We start from the raw sequence: 18,244 nt of genomic DNA, 5'->3' as shown, positions 1-18,244 counted from the left end.
TGGGATGGTGGATGGCTGGGAGCACATGGGACACCCACTGCATCTTAAAAACCAAGCTAAAAGCCATGAGACTACACAGGTCACTCTGTATGTTTGGAGGCAGGAAGGGTCATGTTTCCCATCTGCTTCTGCACAGACAGACAGACTAATGTTTGTTTCTGGGTTTGCACTGGGGCTGGATTCTCATGTCTTGCTGTGGAAGCTGAGATTATATCGGTATCATCTCTTCCAGGGTGTATCAGCTCTGACCATACCAGGTGGGATGAGATCCAGAGCATCTAGTGTGGGTTTATTATAGCTCTTCTCCTTACACAGAATGGATGTGGACCAGCATGGATGTTCTCTGGGGGCTGCTTCTGCGCTCTGGGTAAGCAAGTACAGCTACCTGACTGCTTCTGTGTCCCAAAAACATGTCTGGATACCTGTTTTCACCTGGAGGGCTCAAGAGAGGGGAGCAGGACACTAGCTAAGTCGCCAAGATGTCCATCCAGCCTCCCCTAAGGCACTGTTTCGTAGTCTCACATAGCTGGAGCCACAAGGAATGGATTCCAGAGCTGGATTCCACAAGGAATGAATGCTTGCACAATGAAGGTTTGAGCCTAAGGGAGGTCTCCTGTCTCAGCAGAAAATAAATAGAGGTTTTTAAATACTTCATAGCCATTTGTAACTTTCTTCAAGGAGAGTTTTGTGTCTTCTGCTCCAGCAGTGAATGCAGACTGCCATCTCCCATTATGGGAACAACAGAAAGGCGAATAAAACTGAGAGCAAACCTCTATTCTGAGGGCTTTTTCCATTGGTACCGAACCCACAGCTTTGGGCTTTTGTCCTCACACATTTTCCGTTTGATTTGTTTTCTTTTGGCACAGGAAAACCAGAAGACTTCCCCCACTGCGGCTGCTTTCTGCTCCCTTTATCCCTCCATCACCCTGTCCCCAGGCTGGTCTGTGCCCCAGGTAAGCCCTCACATCCCCCTTCCCTGTGCCGGGGGGCTGCCCGGTACCATCCTCCTGCAGCTCTGTGCACTTGTGCCCTCCTCCCCTTCCCACAGCCTGATTTATTGCCTTTATCTTTCCCTTTCACAGCTGCCCCTCACTGCGCCTGACCTCTGCTCCCTGCATACCTGGCATTCCTCTGGGGGGCCACGGGACACTGCAAAGGCATTTCTCCCTCTCTGGGCCACTCCAGATGAGACCAGTGGGGACCCTCAGCCATATCCATCCATGCTGGCACCCAGCCCTATGCTTTCTCTGCCCCAGGTGGGTAAAGGCCAGGGAGATGACGTGTGTCTCCAGGGAGGATGCTCTGTCTTTGGTGTAGAGAAAGCAACAGTGGGGTCTGCCCCTGCCCTGGGGACACGCTGTTCCCCCCAGCCCACCTCAAAACCCCATCTGGCTCCTTCCTTGAAGCTGGGGAGATGTGGTGCTGGGCCTCCCTAGGGGTAGCATGTGTGATAGGGTTAGAGAGAAGCCACCCCCCTGGCACCGAGATGGTAATATTTGTTTTACTGGTCTCATCAGTTCTCTTTCCCTTCCCAGCCCCTGCGCAGGATCTAAGCACGTACAGTGATGCCGAAAATAGGGGTCATATCATATCACAGAATCCCAGCCTGGTTTGTGTTAGGAAGGACCTTAAAGCTCATCCAGTTCCAGCCCCCTGCCACAGGCAGGGACACCTTCCACTAGAGCAGGTTGCTCCAAGCCCCTGTGTCCAACCTGGCCTTGAACACTGCCAGGGATGGGGCAGCCACAGCTTCTCTGGGAAAAGTCTGTGCCAGCGCCTCAGCACCCTCACAGGGAAGAGCTTCTGCCTCAGAGCTCATCTCAATCTCCCCTCTGGCAGGTTAAAGCCATTCCCCTTGTCCTGTCCCTACAGGCCCTTGTCCAAAGCCCCTCTCCAGGTTTCCTGGAGCCCCTTTAGGCTCTGGAGCTGCCCTAAGGTCTCCCCTTCAGGAGCCTTCTCTTCTCCAGGCTGACCCAGCCCAGCTCTCTCAGCCTGGCTCCAGAGCAGAGCTGCTCCAGCCCTCGCGGCATCTTCATAGCCAAGTGTTACCCCTGGCAGAGCCAGGGCTGCTCAGACAACAGGGGGCTGCAGAATATCCCAAACTGCTGCGAGTGGTCCTGCTTGTCAACATGTGCTGGCAGCCCTCACCTGGGCAGGATCCTTCTCCCTACCTACCCACCAGCGCAGGGTGAATGAGGCACAGTCTGACACGCTCCCTTCAGCCACAGCTCACCCCCTGTGTTATGAAAAGGAACCATTTTGGAGGTAGACCAGACCCAGCATCATTGGTGTTGAAGCTACATCCTCTCCTCCCCTGGGGATGCGCTGAGCTGCCACACAATCCCTGCACCACTGATTCCCACATCCTGTGTGCCAGTGGGGATTATCCCTCCCTGGTGTCTTGCTTTCCAGCTCCGTGAGCTGAGACACATCCCCAGGGATAGATCAGCGAGGGTTCAGACTGAAGCTGGGCTAGAAATGAAGCAGCTATCCAGCTATCCCTCACCTTCAGCTTGTCCCTGATCCCCTTCACTCCAATAATCCCAGCTCAGAGGCAATGGCTGATGGGCTGGGGGTGAGCAAAGAGGGAAGCTCATCTCTTTGCTTTGATGGGGGCACAGGGACCCAAGGCTTTTGCTGTGTTGCATCTTGGCTTTGTCATCACACACTTTCACCCCAGATGAAGCTTTAGGGCCAAACCTGTGTCTGATGTCTCTAATGCCAAGAACAAGCAGTCTGTGTTTGTAGGTTGGCTGTGATGGGTCTTACAAGATCCTCTTCTAACATGAGCTCCCAACCAGCTTCCCGCACTCAGTGTTGTTTAAGGGCTTGGGCTCCTTCTTCCCTTTGAAAGGAGGAGAGCAGTGATGTGGGGTTCAACGCTGCAGTATTAACTTGGCACTTTTGGACTTTCAGGGCTCTCTGTCCCATCCTCAAAGCAAACCTTTGGGAAAGCAGGAGTTTATCTCCTGATCCTGGTGGCTGGTCGTTTGACTCCTAGGTAGGTGGAAAACCCCAGCCTCGTGGGCTTTGCTTACTGCAGCCATCCTCTTGTGTTCTTCCCTCGCCTTACTCTCTTGAAATGACTGTTAAAAGGGACAAACCCACTTACAGCAGGCAGAGAGAAGCAAGTTAAAGTCTCCCACAGAGAGTGAAATATGAGGGTAAAAGGGGCTCCTTTAAATTGTCATAACAGTCAAACCCATGAGTCAGGCTGTTGCAAAATCCTGAAACTGGCATAGAAGTCATGAGTTAATTTTGGGGGTTGTTCCTGTTTAATGCTCAGCACTGGCTGCTTTCCACCTGCTGCCTCACCCAAGAGGTTGCAAGTTCCTCTCTTCTGACTTTGGGGCTCCTCAGTGTGAAAAGTCATGTCCCCCCCCCCGCTCCCAGATCATGGAGCTCTTGATAAATCACTAAATACCACAAAGCTCCCAATGAAATCACCAGGAGTGGCCATTGTGTGGATGAGCTGGAGCAACCTGCTCTAGTGGAAGGTGTCCCTGCCCGTGGCAGGGGATTGGGACTGGATGAGCTTTAAGGTCCCTTCCAACACGAACCAGGCTGGGATTCTATGATCCATTCCTCCCTGTGCTGCACCAGGGCTGGTGAAACAAGAGAGGAGCTCCTGAGAAGGACCCACTCTAAAGCTCTCAGGTTACCCAGCCTGAGGCATTTCTGCCTTTGTTTTCTTTTAATGGAGCTATTTGGGGGGGGAGGAAAGGTATAAGAGAATCATCAGACTGATTCAAACATGCCTCTATTTTGGATGCTGATGCACTCACCCTTGTGATCGGGATGAAACACCTCTCAGCTCCCCCTGGCTGTCCTGCTGCTGGTGAGGGAGGTGGGAAGGGGTTTGATGGTGGATGATGAAGGGGTGAGAGGCTTCTCAGTGATGGGAAGCAGTGTGTTTTCCACTCCTCTGACACAGTTAGCTTCCAGCAGCAGGGAAACCAGCTGAAGGAGTGCGAACACACCTACAATGGGCATTTCAGCAAAGCCAAGCAAGCTCTATTGGAATAAAGTCCCATGGTGACTGGACCAAGAAGCCTGGCCAAGCCCTGATGCACCCTCTGTATCTTCCTCCTGTCCCATCTCTTGGGAATGGTTGCCAAGTGGCTTTTGTATGCTTTGGTTGATGTAGTTCTTGCTGCTGTAACCATGGATTTTCTTGGTTTCACCCATACTTATCTAATTTCCTATTTCTTCTCCTCCTCCCACCCTGTGCTAAGATGGTGTCTGATGACCAGCAAGGCTTGGAACATGTTTCTGTGATTGATTTGGTTGCCTGGAGCCCGTGTTGATTTGAGACTCCAACAGTTTTGGTTTGTAAGTCCATTTCCTTTTACCTCTTCCACAGTCAAAACTTGCTGCTTTCCCTCGCTTGAGCACTCTAAAACTGAAGGTTTCACTCTTGTCTTCCAGAACTTGCTGCACCCAGCCCAGCCAGGGCTCTGCAGGGATCCTGAGGTTTCATTCCCTCTCCTGGTCCCCATTTCTCCTGACGACTGTGAGAGCCACCTCTCAGCTGAGCTGAAAGAGAAACACTGGGGCAGGGAAGGGTCCCTCTGGCCTTGAGAGACAGAGCTTGAGACATCCCCCTTGAGGTGCTGGAAATGATCTTCCATGCCTTGATAGAACACAAGGAGGTGAGAGCACCCTGAGGCGAGACCTTGGGCAATCAGGTCAACCTGAAAATCACAGAACCACACACTGGTTTGTATTGGAAGGGACCTTAAAGCTCACCCAGTCCCAACCCTCTGCCACCTTCCACTACACCAGGTTGCATCCAGCCTGGCCTTGAACACTCCACTAGTTTAAATCATAACTGCACGATGAGACTTAATCAACTTAGCTTTGTAAAGCTCCCTCTCTGTCTTATTTCACTCAGGCAAGACATAACCCTTAGACCTTTTTGCCATTACTGTGGGGTCTGGGTAAAGTGGAGGTTTCAAGCAGGGACAGTTTCAACCATCCTTGCTCCCATCCTACCCTCAGCTCTACCAACAGGAGGTGTTGAGGATGGGGGGAGGGAAAATCCCCACATGGGTTGGGCTGGTTTTCTGGGTGAACAGCAAAGAAGAACAAGAAGTCAGAGCTATTTAGGAACTTCCCTGCATTATTTCCTGACGGAGACTTGAAGCTCCAGATATTCCTCTCACCAAAAAGGGCATCTTTTTAAGTGGATTTACCTTTTCAGCTCTAACCACTGCTGGTCCCCCTTGCTTTTAGCTGTTTTGCCAGCAGGATTAGGCTTTTCATGAACTGCCCTTAGCAATGTCCTGGCAGCTCACATCATGCACCGGAGCCTGTTTCCCACTTCCAGACACCTTCTCCTTCCTTTTCAACATGTCCCCCTGCTGCCAAAAGTAACTGAACTCTTGATCTTCAATTCTTTTTATGCCTTTGCCCCATTGAAGCAGTGCAGAACATTACTCAGAACTGAACCTGCCTCTCAAAGCCACAGCATGCAGTGTAAGCTCCTGCAGTCAGAAGTCTCCTGACGTCTCATATATTCAATCTGTTGATGGAAGCTGTTCTTTTGCCATGATACCTTTTTCACAAGCTATATATTCACCCTTGCTAGGGCTTCTCAAATCAAACTAAACTGATGTGTCAGGGCTCCTGGCTTATGCCAGCACAACGAGGGTTCTTGAGAGTAAATCACTGCATTTGCAAGGCTGGAGCTGGAAGCTGGATTTCTGCTCCTGGGGGCCAGCCTGCAGAGAAAAGCTCGTCCAGGCCATGCAAGGATACAAAAGAATACAGATCTGGGGTGAATTTGGGGAGAAAAGTAACAATTGCATCCACAGTGGGTTGCATTAAAGCTTGCAGAGGCAGAGGAAGGTCCCAAAGTAAACGAGTCCACCTGGGATAATCAGGAATAGCTCTTCTGGGCAGGGCAAAGCCTGAGGAGCAGCGCTGAGGGGAATGAAAGACAAACTGCTTTTTCCTCATGCTCTCCCTCTCGTTATTATCTACACATAAATTATTCACATTCTTTGCAAGCCGAGTCTTGTCTTGACTGAAGGGGTTCAGATCATTAGAAACACAACCATTCTCTGCATAGTTCATGACAAAGGAAGCTCCAACAGGTTAGAAGCAGGGGGGAAAAGGGATAGAATTCCTTCTGCTGCCACTTCTGCTCCCGAGAGTTTCCTGAGGGCTCTGGACTCCTGATACCGGAGACTCCTGGATACCCAGCAAGAAAGAAGCCACAGCATGGAGAAGATGGAAGGATCTCCAAGATAGGCCAGAGACCCCATTGTGTGTAAGGGTGGGAGCATCACCCAGGGGGAGAGACCAGAGATGCTGTGCATGGCCTCCCCTTGTGCCCTGCACAGATTTCCAGGTAAATTTCATTCTATCCTTTTAATAACTGAATGTGCCTTTAAAAGATTCCAGTTAAGAGCTATCTCAGAGCAAACATGATCCAGCCCAGAAATGCTGTTTCAGCATTATCCGAATGCTCAAGGTCACTGCAGTTTGCTGCTGCTTCACCCCCGTAGTGGCATTTTGCCATCAGCAGTTCCATGAAATGGCTCATTTTTGATAAATTCTCAGGTTTGGATGGCAAGGGAGGAGCACTGGATGGTTTCCAAGCAGTTCCATTACAGATGCCAATGTTTTTCATGGAGCCTCTCTCACCCTGCTTTATTGATCACCAAGACATGACCTCAAAGTGTTGAGTCTGGCCAATGATGGGGTCTGGATGACCATCCCCCTGCTGCCTCTGTGGGCAGCTCCACCGTAGCACCCCTAGTTCAAGAAGGAATACCCTCTTTAAAAGGGGCAGGCAGAGCCATGGCTCAGCTAGTAGGAAAGGAGGCTTCTAGAAGGGATTGGTGAGCCCCACACCAGACCTCTGTCCCACAAGCTGGCAGAGAACAAGTCAGCTCAGTGCTGGAATGAGGCTTCCACCTCATCCCAGGGCCATCAGGCTCGTGCTGGAAGGCGATGCAGGGAAGCAGCTCCCATAAGTCCTTCTGCTGATGAAGACAAGGCTCTTCCAACTCCAGCTCGTGTTGGAAGTCAGCCTTTCTCTTCCCTAACATATGCTTGGGATGCCTACTGGGACACATGGCTGCCTGCTGGGGCTGAAACCCTGGGGAGAATGTCCTGCTGGCACAAGAGCTAATGAAGTATTTGCACTCTACTCTCCCTGTGTGCTATTATATATGTATAAATGTATCTATATAATGGATGTATGCATAAAAAGCAGAACATGAATTGGATATAAACATATGTATATATAAGCATACCCAGAACTTACTTGCAAGTAATTACAAATGAGGAACTTGCACACTGCCATGGTCTCAGCAGGCACAGCTCCCCCTTCTCCCTCCCATCTTCCTGCGTCACTGTCTCTGTTATCTAGCTAAAAATAAAGGAGTGTTGGGCACCCATGTGTCCCATGGGTGACCACATGATAAACATCAAGCCTTGGTGCTAGCAACCCATAAACAGGGGTGGGGAGCAGCAGCCTGCATCTCTCCTTGCAGTTGCTGCCTCAAGAGGTAGCCAGGCTCCAGCCCAGCAGCATGGCAAGGAGATGGGGAATGAGGATGCTGCTCATGGACCCCAATCCCTCTCCTCCCAGGCTTTCCCTCATCCTGAGCTAAGGCAGTTTTTAGCTTCAAGTGAGCCATTAGAGGCTCTCTGACCTCAAAGCAACCCCAGAGGTTGGAAACCCTCAGGCCACAGTGATAAAAACCCAGGAGGGCTCTTTCTTCCCAGTCCAGCCCCTTTCCATGACCTCCCGATGGGATTATGGCCTCCTCATGCTCCACTGCTCTCTCCAAACACATTGTCACAGCAGGACTTACCCACCTGCAATCATGCTTTGGTGTTCACCCATTCCCTCCCCCCCCAAGCAGTTACCAGGGACACGGAGCAGCCAGGCTGAAAAGAAGTGCTGATGCTGAGGTTTCACAAAGGGTTTGAGCCCCACCACCTCCTGCTTTGCTCTAATTGAGTTGTACAAGGAGGTGGCAGGGGTTAGGGTTAGGGTCCCAGGTGGGTTATTTATCCTGCATCAGGTTTTGCAGCTGATGAGGGATAAATCATTGTGGGACTCCTTACATCACACCCTTATGATGGAAAGATGAAGACGGGCAGCAACTGGGAGAGGCTCAGCTTTGGTGGCAGAAACTGGCAGGGGATTAGCTGAAATCATCCCTATCCCATTCCGAGTCAGAGATGCTCTGGGACTGCTGGAAGTCCCAGAAGAAACACAGCAGGTTCCAGGGCTGGGCTGAGGTCTTCCCACCTCTCTGGGACCAGCAGATGCTGCCTCCTTGGCCATGCATGGGAGACAAAGAGCTCTGCAGCTGCATGGGGAAGGCTCGAGGTTCGATGGGGCACAGCTGAGCACACACTCTGAGCATGGTGGATGGGTGGTGGGTTGGCTTTTTGGAGGGATCTTTTTTCCCTTCTAAGTACTGAGGTGGTTTCTAAGGTTGGGCTGGAAAGAGTGTGGTCCACCCTGGCAGGATGTGGTGGGCAAGAAACCATTGCAAAGCTGCAGCATTGCCATTTCCCCTCCGGGCTGTGGACATTTTAAACAGGCAGCAGAAGCCAAAGGACGGGGAAGTTGCCAAAGAGTTGAAAAGGGCCCCCTTGTTAGTATAAGCAGCAAGGGAGGGGGCTTTCCAAGAGCTATTTAAACATTAACTAGCACAACAATTGCCCTGTGTTCCTATTCCCCACTGCCACGCTGGTCTTTCACCTCTGCAGGGTCCTGAGCTGCCTCCAGCCCCGGCACAGTGCTTGGACAGTGACAGAAGCCCCCGTGCCACCTCTTCTGCCTGCGGGACTTCATGACCCCCCCGTAGTTGCAGGGGAGCCCAAAGGTGTGGGAGCAGGGCACTAAAATGGGTTATGAGCTTCCTTCTTGCAGCTCTAACTTGGATGATGCTGGAGGGTTTCAGAGCCACAGCTCATAAAACCAAGTCAGCACTGAGCTGGTGGATGCTGAACTGAGACACTGAGCTCTGATGCAGGACCTGCAGCCATCTTCCCCCAGCCAAGCACCATTCAACCCCTTTCCCCATCATGTAAGGACAATTCTGCAGGTTTAGCATCTCGACTATGGGGATCTGAGTATCACAGCACCACCACCAACTGGGTTTTTGTTAGCCTTGAAAGTAAGACTAATGCTGACAACGTTCTTTTACGTTGCCTATGGAGGATAAGCCTGAGGGCATCTGAAATGATGTGACCTGGGTTAGGCAGGAGCTAGTGGCATTGAGACCCAGCTTTGTGTCCTGCTCTCTTTCCAGCGGCAAAGTACAGATTTGAAAGCAATGCCAGGTGGGATCGGGAGCTTTGGGTGTGCTTTGTCTTTCCAGATACCAACTTCTGGGAACGCTGCAGCCCCAGCACTGAGGGATCACAAGAAACTGTCTGAGCTGACAGTAGCCCACTCCAGATGCAAAATGTGGGTACCATTGGGCCAGAGTGATAAAGGAGGAGGAGGATGAGGATGAGGATGAGGATGATGATGATGATGATGATGATGATGATGATGATGATGATGATGTGTGGGTTGATGAAGAGCTGGGTGAGATGATCTCTACATCCCATTCCCCGGTGTCTGCCCCTCATGCTGCAGCATCTTTGCAAGCCATCAGCTGTCCTTAGTCTAGGCTGTCATAGAGAGAGGACAAGGGTGTCACAAGGACCGTGGGATTATGGCTAATCACCCATCAGCTGGGTGCAGCTCTAGCATGAGCACTTGGCAGGTTTATAGGCTTCATAACTCCCCTTCCACCAGTATTTTAACGTAGTAGTTCTTTTTTGTAAGCTTTCCTCCTTTAAATCTCACTCAAAGATCTGAGGGAAGCAAACACAGGTTAAGCTGAAATAAACCGAATGGTTTATAGAGCAAATATTTCCAGGCTGGGCTCTCCATATTCCCATGTCATTGTGAACTATCCTCAATAAGAATGTGCTTGTGCTGAAGTGGCTCAATTGTGCTCTATAGGCAAGCACTACCTTCTCTGTGCCTGGTGTCCTGCAGCCCTGACTCCCAGCAGTGGCCTTTTGCTGCTCAGACCAAAAGTACGTGTGATTTGGGGTAATTCATGTTGAAGAAGCTCTAGGGTGGAGCTGAGTGAATGAAACAAAGCAAACAGGCTCCAAATTGGAATTAGTGTGGGGTTTATTTCTTCTTTTTGCAATGCTTTATAGCCCTTTTTAAAGACGTGGTCATCCCCCCCACCCCCCAAACTGTGCCCAGAAGTACCTTGTGCTGTGCAAAGAAATATATCTCTTTGTAGTACACCAACGAATCAGTGCCCTACGAATTACATTAACCAGGATGATCCTTTTAAAGATACTCGCCTGGGAGCCAAATCCTGTTTGAAATAAAGCAGAGGGGAAAGGCAGGGAGAAGGACCTGTGTGGCTGAGACATCAAGAGGCAAGGCAGAGGGAGAACCTGCAGCAGAGGGGCTCTTGGGATGAAGTAGATGTCATGAAGCTATGTGGGACATGCCCAGGGGTGTTTAAAGCACCCCTGTCCATGAGAGCAAGTGGAGATGGCTCAGCAGCCCTCCCTTGGTGGCCTTCAGAGAGGGCATGTCAGGGGCTTGCAGAGAAGCAGTAAGGGACACATTAGAAGCAGTAAGGGACACGTTGGTAGCTCCTCTCTGCTTCTTTCTGTCCCTACCCCATCTCCTGTAGCTCCAGCTGGACCCCAGCTCTGGTCCATTCTCTTCTGCCATGGGAAAGGTTGCAGGTCCTTGTCACTGCTCCCAGCCCGTGCTTGCAGAGATCTGATGCAGCTCATAGCTCAGAGGCAGCATCCTCGGGCGCTCCACGTGCCACAAGGGTCCCCAAGCATGAGGCTGGAGCCCACAGCTCCAGCATCCCTCACTGTTTCACTGCCCTGCCCTGCCTGCCTGGGGAGATAGTACAGCAGCATCAATCATGGCCAATGTGCTGCTCCTTGTGCAATGTTCTCATGACAACTGGCCTAAACACGCAAAAACCCCTGCTGACAACAGCACTCTCTGGCCAGGAAGAGCTGTGTGGTTGCAGGAGGATGTGTGTCCTTGAGGCATGTTCCTTGAGGCACAAGGAACTTTGCTTGCAAGAAGACGCAACCCCTTCTGCAAGGCAGTGGCTTTGGCAGTGAAATAAACCCTGCTCACAGGGCTGGACAGTGGAGCCAGTCACATATACACAGAGCCACAACCTCTCAAAACCTACAGCCCAAACCCTAATGGCTGTTCCTCCTCTTCCATCCAGGGGCAAGGATAGTTCCCCCCCCATTGCTCCCCAAACCAGGAGAAGGAAAGCCCACCCCAGCTCCATGTGGGATGCAGCAGGTCACCCTGTGTGCCCAAGGGACCCAAGTTTGTGCTCACTGGGGTACAGGGACATGGCAATGGTGTGCACAACACCCTGCCAGCAGGAAGACCTTCCTGAAGTGGCTTCTGCCAGGTTGGATCAGTGAGGACAAGTCCCTCCACACTACAGAGGGTGCAGGCGCTGCAGCATCTGCTCCTCGGCTTTCAGATCCATGAAACACAGCCCAGGAGAAACACATCATGTCCTGCATGCTGCTTGGACAATGAGGCTAGAGGCACAAAGGGAAGCGATGGTCAGAAGCATCCTCGGGAACACCGTGACACCCGTGTGGCAGAGAGACGGGGACCCATCGGTGATGCTCTATGCAAGTGTGTGGGGAACTGCACCTCTCAGAGGCTCCCTGCATGGTCACAAGCCAGCTGAGCACTCAGCAACTCAATCCTTGAATGCCACAGGTCACTGTCCAACTGAGCTCCAAAGGGTTTCTGGGTGTGCACAGTAACTGCATCACCGTGTAAGCCTTTAGGTTCATTTCTAGGTCCTGCAACACTTCAGAACCCAGATGCTGCTAAGCAGGCAGCCCATCCTCACTGTGCACACTGGAAACCTGGGATGCAGAGAGAAGCTCAAGCAGGACAAGTGCTCACAAGCCCTGCCAGATCCCGCTTTCACACATGGGGCTCATCACTTCCTCTCTGCCTGCCTTGTCATCACTTCAGAAAGCGAGAAGAAGTCATTTAACCAACCCGGGCTCTCCTCTCTGAAATGTCACCCTGTGTTTCCTGTGTCAGCAGCCACCCAGGAGCAAAGGCAGCCTCCAGCGCTGCAGCATCCTGTTCTCAACTGCCCACTTGGTGCTTTAACCCCTGCGGACCTGGCTCTCTGCCACTGAGGCTGTGTGCAGAGCAAACACCAGCACTTCCTCACCTCCAAGCGCTGGGTGATCGCCTCCTCCACATCCATTTACCATAGGAAGAGGGGAGGGAAGAAAACACCCACCCCAAAGAGTGCTCTCCCTTTTATGAGGAAATGAAGTGACCTGCAAAAGAGCCCAGATTGAATTAACTGCAAAGTTATCCATGTCCTAGAGCACAGCGCCATGTACAGTGATCCTGAACAGGCCACTTCTCCATCCCTGTGCCCACGTCTCCTCTCCCTGGGGAGGCAGGAGCGATCTTCTTCATCACATGCAATGAGAACCAACTGTAAACTGCAGCATCGCTGTTGAGAAATAAGGAGAACACATTTATTTTCTCTTGTTGTTGTTTTTATCAGGCCCTTTCATTGTATAAATAATTTATTTCAGTTCACAGCATTATGTCTGCATCTTTTAAAAAACAAAAGAAGGAAAGACAAGGAGGAACAGAGACTGACGGACAATGGCAGGGGTAGGACACGGGATACCCAACACTGATGGGAACACTGCAGAGGTACCTGGGAAATGAGAGTGGTACCTCATGAGAGCTGCTCAGTTAAACCCAAAAACGGTCATTCAAACCTATGTCAAGACCCACAACCTTCCAAAGAACCCAGCTCGTTTCCAGAGCCACAACCCAAGCGCTTTCCCTTCACCACTGCTTTGCTGAGGCACATCTTCCAGGCCACCGCCGGCGACGCGCGTCTTCATACAGGGGGAACGAATCGGCACGGGGTTGGGAAACGTCACGGGAATACCACGGAAGCCATTGGGAAAGTCTGTTTAATTATTGCAGAAAGCAGAGTCGGTGGGAACGGCACCGCCGCAGCATCCCACCTCGGCTCAGCTGAACCCTCCAGCTCGCTGTGCTCTGCCACGTCTCCAAGGGGATGCTCTAACCAACACCGAGCTCCAGAGATACATGCCACCAGGCTTCCCAAACCAGTATTTGCTAATCCAAGCTGTACAACAAGGAAGCAAACCCCTGCACGTGTTGCCTTTATAAACCCGATTGCTCGCGGGGAAAGCACAGCTTTACATTTCGCCTCCAAAACAAAAGATCGATGCATGTGGCTTCTGTGGCATCAAAAAGAAATGTGTTAAGTTCCTTTTTCCTCTCTCGACAACAAGTGCCAGCGTTCGAGGTGAAGACAAAGCAAAGCAAAGCCAAGGGAGCGGGAACAGAGCCACCTGAGCTGATGGGACCAGCCCACTCAGCGCACAAGCTGCGACTCGTGTACCCCAACCACCCCAAAAGCCGCTATTGGGAAGGTGCCGCGCTCGTCGCTGCAAAGGGGAGAATCAACTCCCTGACACCTGAAGGGCATTTTCCTTTTGTCTGCTCGGTGCTTTCCCCTTGGCTGCTCTGGGAAAGGGGTTTTCAAATGGGAAAGCTGGTGCAAAATCACCAGGAAAGAACCCTGCCGCGCTGCATGGCTCTAAACTCGGGATATCAGGACCCTGAGGGCTGCCTGCTTCTGCTCTAGGGGCAGCGTGGGAAGCCAGGGAGGGCTGGGTCCCAGGCCAAAAACACACACAGCAAATGGCTTTTGGGCCCCAGTCCCATCCAGGTACCAAAATGTTCACCTACAGAAGGCCTTTTTCAAGGCCAGGTTGGACACAGGGGCTTGGAGCAACCTGCTCTAGTGGAAGGTGTCCCTGCCCATGGCAGGGGTTGGAACTGGATGATCTTAAGGTCCTTTCCAACCCAAACCATTCAGTGATTCTATGACACAGGAAGGCCTATCTCTGCCCCAGGCACTCAGCAGGCAGAGGCAGCAAGGGGCTTTCTGCTGTGAATCGGGTTTAAATCTTCATATATATATAAAACTAACCTCCCCCCCCCATGTTACCCACCCCCATTTCCATGTCTCCTCACACCCTGCCATATTCCCGGCACTGCCGAGTCCCTTTCCAGCAGAGATTTTGCAAGCTCTGGCCATCCGAGCTGTCCATCCCACCCTGCCATGACCCCCCCTCAAACCTGCCTTTAGCAAGCTGTGCCCTGACTGCTCACCCAGCGTGACCAGTACCACAGAGCTTGCTTTTGGCTTGGTTTTATTCCCTAACCCCTAGTTTGGATCACCCCAGCTGGAAGCAAATGAGCACCGTGGAGCTGAGCACAATAAAGACCCGCTCGGGGCTTTGCTTCAGAAGGTGACACGCTGAGTCTTTGAGATGGGGCGCTCCTGGGAGACCCTCGTGATGCTTCCAGCAGCATCATCCCAAATCCTTGTCTTTCTTATCTGCTTTTTCCAAGCAAACAGCTTAAAGCTCAGCACCAGTCAGCTAAGCACCCCTGGCACCGCAGCCTTATAGGGCTGAAGGCTGCCTGTCCTTGCTCTGCACACATCTGCACCCTAAAACACCAGCCTGCGGGGTGGGTGTGTGTCTCCTCACCCATCACCCCCACACACACACCGACATTTTGTGCTGGTCCAGCCCCCCCTTCGGCTTTCAACACCCCTTCCCACCGACAAATGGAGGGATGCAGCGGGAAGCAGCGGGATGCAGTAGCATCGGGGCGCAGCTTGAAGCCCCCTCACCGCTGACCTTGCCGAGCCCTGGCGCTGTTTTCACCCCCCCCCCCCAAAATGTACACGTTAAAGATCCAGAAGCACACTGGGCTCCTCTCAAACGCACTTCAACAGGGTCCTGCCCTGTTCACACACATACACACACACCCCCCCCCCGCACACAAAAGCTTGGTGGTCCCGAAGGATGGAGGGGGTCTCGCCCCAAAAGCATGTTTCCGTCCGGATCCGGCCCTTGGGAGCACGGTGGTTCTCGGAAAGGGGCGGTGGGAAAGGGGAGAGATCCCGGCTCATCGCCCGCAGCCGGGATCTGGGCTTGGCTGGCAGGAGCGGCTTTGTTATCACCACTATTGTCTTTGCACTGGGAAAGGAGGGAAGAAAAATAAGCAACGAAAAAAAAAAGGAGGAAAACAAAAAAAAAATAGGAACTATTAAACCCAAAAGAATCGCTTTGGTTCTCTCGCCCCCTCGGTTCCTTTGTCTGCTTCCCCAATCCCTCCCCGCGTTTGCGGGGCTTCTACCGCTTCTTCTTCTGCTTGAGGGACTTCCTCCGCTTCAGGATCATCTCGTAGAGCTTGTCCATGCCCTCCGTGAGCCCCTCGCCGATGATGGCGCAGGCGGGCTGGATATGGTAGGTGGTGGAAGGGGTGAGCTCATGGAGAGCCAGCTGCTTCTCGATCTCGGCCACCGGCAGGGACTTGGGCAGGTCCTGCTTGTTGGCGATGACCAGCAGCGGGGTGCCCTGGTTCTCGGCGAACTTGGTCACCTTGTGCAGCTCTGTTTTGGCCTCCTCCAGCCGGTCCACGTCCACTGAGTCCACCACGTAGATGATGCCATCGGTGCAGCGGCTGTAGGACTTCCAGAGCGGGCGCAGCTTCTCCTGACCTCCCACATCCCAAAAGTGGCAGCTGATGCCCTTGGCCGTCCCGTTGCTCAGCCGGATCTTCTCCGTGTTGAAACCGATGGTGGGCACGGTGTTGACGAACTCGTTGAACTTCAACCGGTACAGCACCGTGGTCTTCCCCGCCGAGTCCAGGCCCAGCATCACGATGTGCAGGGACTGGAAGGCGGAGATGTTGGACGAGATGTTCCCCATGGCCACGGCTCACGCCGCGCCCTCACAGCCCCGCGCCCATCCCCGCGCCGCCGGCCCGCAGGGGCACGGCTCGGGGTGAGCTGGGACGGGCAGGGAGCGGGCAGGGAGCGGGCAGCGCAGCTCCACGCGGCGGCGGCGGCAGCGATCGGGGACTGGCGGCACCGCCCGGGAGGAGGGACCGCGCCGCCGCCTTCCGCCGCTCCGTTCCCCCGCCCTGCCCGCACCGCCCCTGCCTGCACCGCCCCTGCTCCTGCCCGCACCGCCCCTGCCCGCATTGCCCGGGGTCAGCCCCGCCGTGCGGTACGGGGGGAGTTTCACCCTCCTGCGGTTAAAGCTCGGTTATCCCTACGCTTTCCATCGTCACCGGGCACTGAAATCCCAGCCTGGTTCGTGTTGGAAGGGAGCTTAAAGCTCCTCCAGTTCCAACCCCCTGCCACGGGCAGGGACACCTTCCACTAGAGCAGGTTGCTTCAAGCCCCTGTGTCCAACCTGGCCTTGAACACTGCCAGGGATGGGGCAGCCACAGCTTCTCTGGGAAAAGTCTGTGCCAGCGCCTCACAGGGAAGAGCTTCTAACCCTAAAAATAGCACCAAGCCAAGGCGTTATTCACTGCACGTGAGACACCTTCTGCTGCTCCATTTGTAATCCCGGACTAAGGAAGCCGGGCTGGGGGGTTCAAAGTGGTTTAGGCACAGCTCACAGTGTACAGCACGGCTCAGAGACCCAGCTACTCCTTCCAGGCCAACACGGGGACAGGGAAGCCACCCTTCCTGCATGCTCTGGGCTGCCCTGCTCTTTGCTGCTGCATTTATTCCTGGCATTGCTCCTGAGGCAGCAGCAGGGTTGTTCCTACAATACTACACATCCCTCTTTTACAGCATATGTAGAATAAATATCAACTCTATCTGACAGCTTAACTAGAAAGCCCCAGAGAAAGAAGTGCACTGCAGAAGACAGATACTGCTTTTAATTTAAGATGCTTTCACCACGCAACGTGCAGTGAGGATTGTCAGGCTGGAGTGGGATCGTTTCTCATCTTCCTATTTCATCCTGAGGATGCGTGCTGCAGCTTTGCATGGAGATGAGTACCTGCTAACACATCCCATCGCTGCAAACGCCCGCAGCTCACTCTGATGGGCTCAGAGGCGCAGCTTACATGGGAATCACCATGTGGCGACAGCGTGAAAGGTGCAGGGACCTTTCACACTGTTCAGGGTTTCCTCTGTGACCAGGCAAAGGTAATGAGCTCCCAAGAGCATGTGCAGGAAGCTCTGAGGCGTCACCTCACTCCAGGAGCTGGAGCATTAAAGGAATGCCAGAAATAGAAGAACAGGGTCACATCTGTGAGCAGCGTCACCAGCAGATCCGGCAGCGCTCCCACTTCTCCTGCCTGCATTGCTCCAGCAAAAGCTTTCCTTAGCGCTGCTGTGAAGGATAATCCACAGGCAAGTGCAAGCCGGGCTGAGGAATTCCTCCTCTCCCCTCCATCACTTCTAACCCTCTCCCTCCCTCTTCCTTCATCCCCACTGCTGAAGACAGCTTTGAGTCTCAAGTCCAAAGGCTTCCTTTTCTAAGCAGGACACCAACGTTTCTTTCACCTCAAACAGCCAAGGCCCAAAGGAGAGACTTCCCTCCTGCGCACCCCTCTTTTATTCACGCCAGCATTGACTGTGAGTTAGGAACAAAGGTAAGGTTAGATAGAGAGGCTGATCAAACCTGGGGGATGCTCTAACAAATGGCCTTATATTAGGCGATCCCAAGGGGATGGAGATAAACCAGGAGCGTTGCGGTGGTGATTTATGCTGAGCTAATGCCAGCTATCCATAAATAAGCTGTTAAGATCTCCGCTGAATATTAAGCACAGAAATAACAGTGTTAATCGCAGCGGAGAGGAGTCTGCCAAGTCCATCCAGTGGCAAATTCAGGGAGAGGAAACCCACCTTTTCCATAAGACCCCACCTTCTCCTCTGCTTTCTCACCCGCTTTCCACCTCCCCAAGGTCAAGCAGCCAAGGTTAAAGCCAGCATTAGCATCTAAATGTGTGCCTGCAAGTCCCTGACAAAGGGACCGCTCTCTGGTCCCCAACACTTCTCTCCAGCAGCAAGAAGACTGTTGCTGCCATAGTAACTGTTTTCAGACACGGCAATTACTTCTTCCCACCCCCCATTCTATCCCATCTCCCTTCCCCCAGCTCATCCTGTGCTTCCAAGTATCTTTGGGTTGTTTTCGGGGGATGGAACACAAAGCGCCGGAGCATGCACACATCCCAGAGACGCCAGAGGGATGCTTCCCATGCTTCCAGAGCCCTCTCACGGATTATCTCTAATAGTGACTTTTAATCTGCAGCCAATCAGCCCTCCATCACCCAGGCCGAGCCAAA

General features: G+C 52.8%; 1 protein-coding gene and 1 long non-coding RNA gene across 2 annotated transcripts; one reads left to right on the top strand and one right to left on the bottom strand.

Moving 5' to 3' along the window:
* The first annotated feature begins 236 nt into the window (after nt 1-236).
* On the top strand, nt 237-7,443 carry LOC115608371. The gene is made up of 5 exons (XR_003991518.1): nt 237-367; nt 867-953; nt 1,083-1,256; nt 4,236-4,332; nt 4,429-7,443. It is a non-coding gene; the product is annotated as an uncharacterized LOC115608371 (long non-coding RNA).
* A 5,154-nt stretch (nt 7,444-12,597) lies between these two features.
* ARL4C (ADP ribosylation factor like GTPase 4C) lies at nt 12,598-16,022 on the bottom strand. Its single transcript, XM_030487468.1, has one exon. The coding sequence runs from the start codon at nt 15,862-15,864 to the stop codon at nt 15,286-15,288; it is 579 nt and encodes a 192-aa protein (XP_030343328.1). The 5' UTR covers nt 15,865-16,022; the 3' UTR covers nt 12,598-15,285.
* Between the last annotated feature and the right edge of the window lie 2,222 nt (nt 16,023-18,244).

This window comes from Strigops habroptila, chromosome 5 (assembly GCF_004027225.2).
Source record: "Strigops habroptila isolate Jane chromosome 5, bStrHab1.2.pri, whole genome shotgun sequence".
NCBI lineage: Eukaryota > Metazoa > Chordata > Aves > Psittaciformes > Psittacidae > Strigops > Strigops habroptila.
Note: the sequence above shows the minus strand (reverse complement) of the source record. Positions and strands in the feature narration are given on the sequence as shown.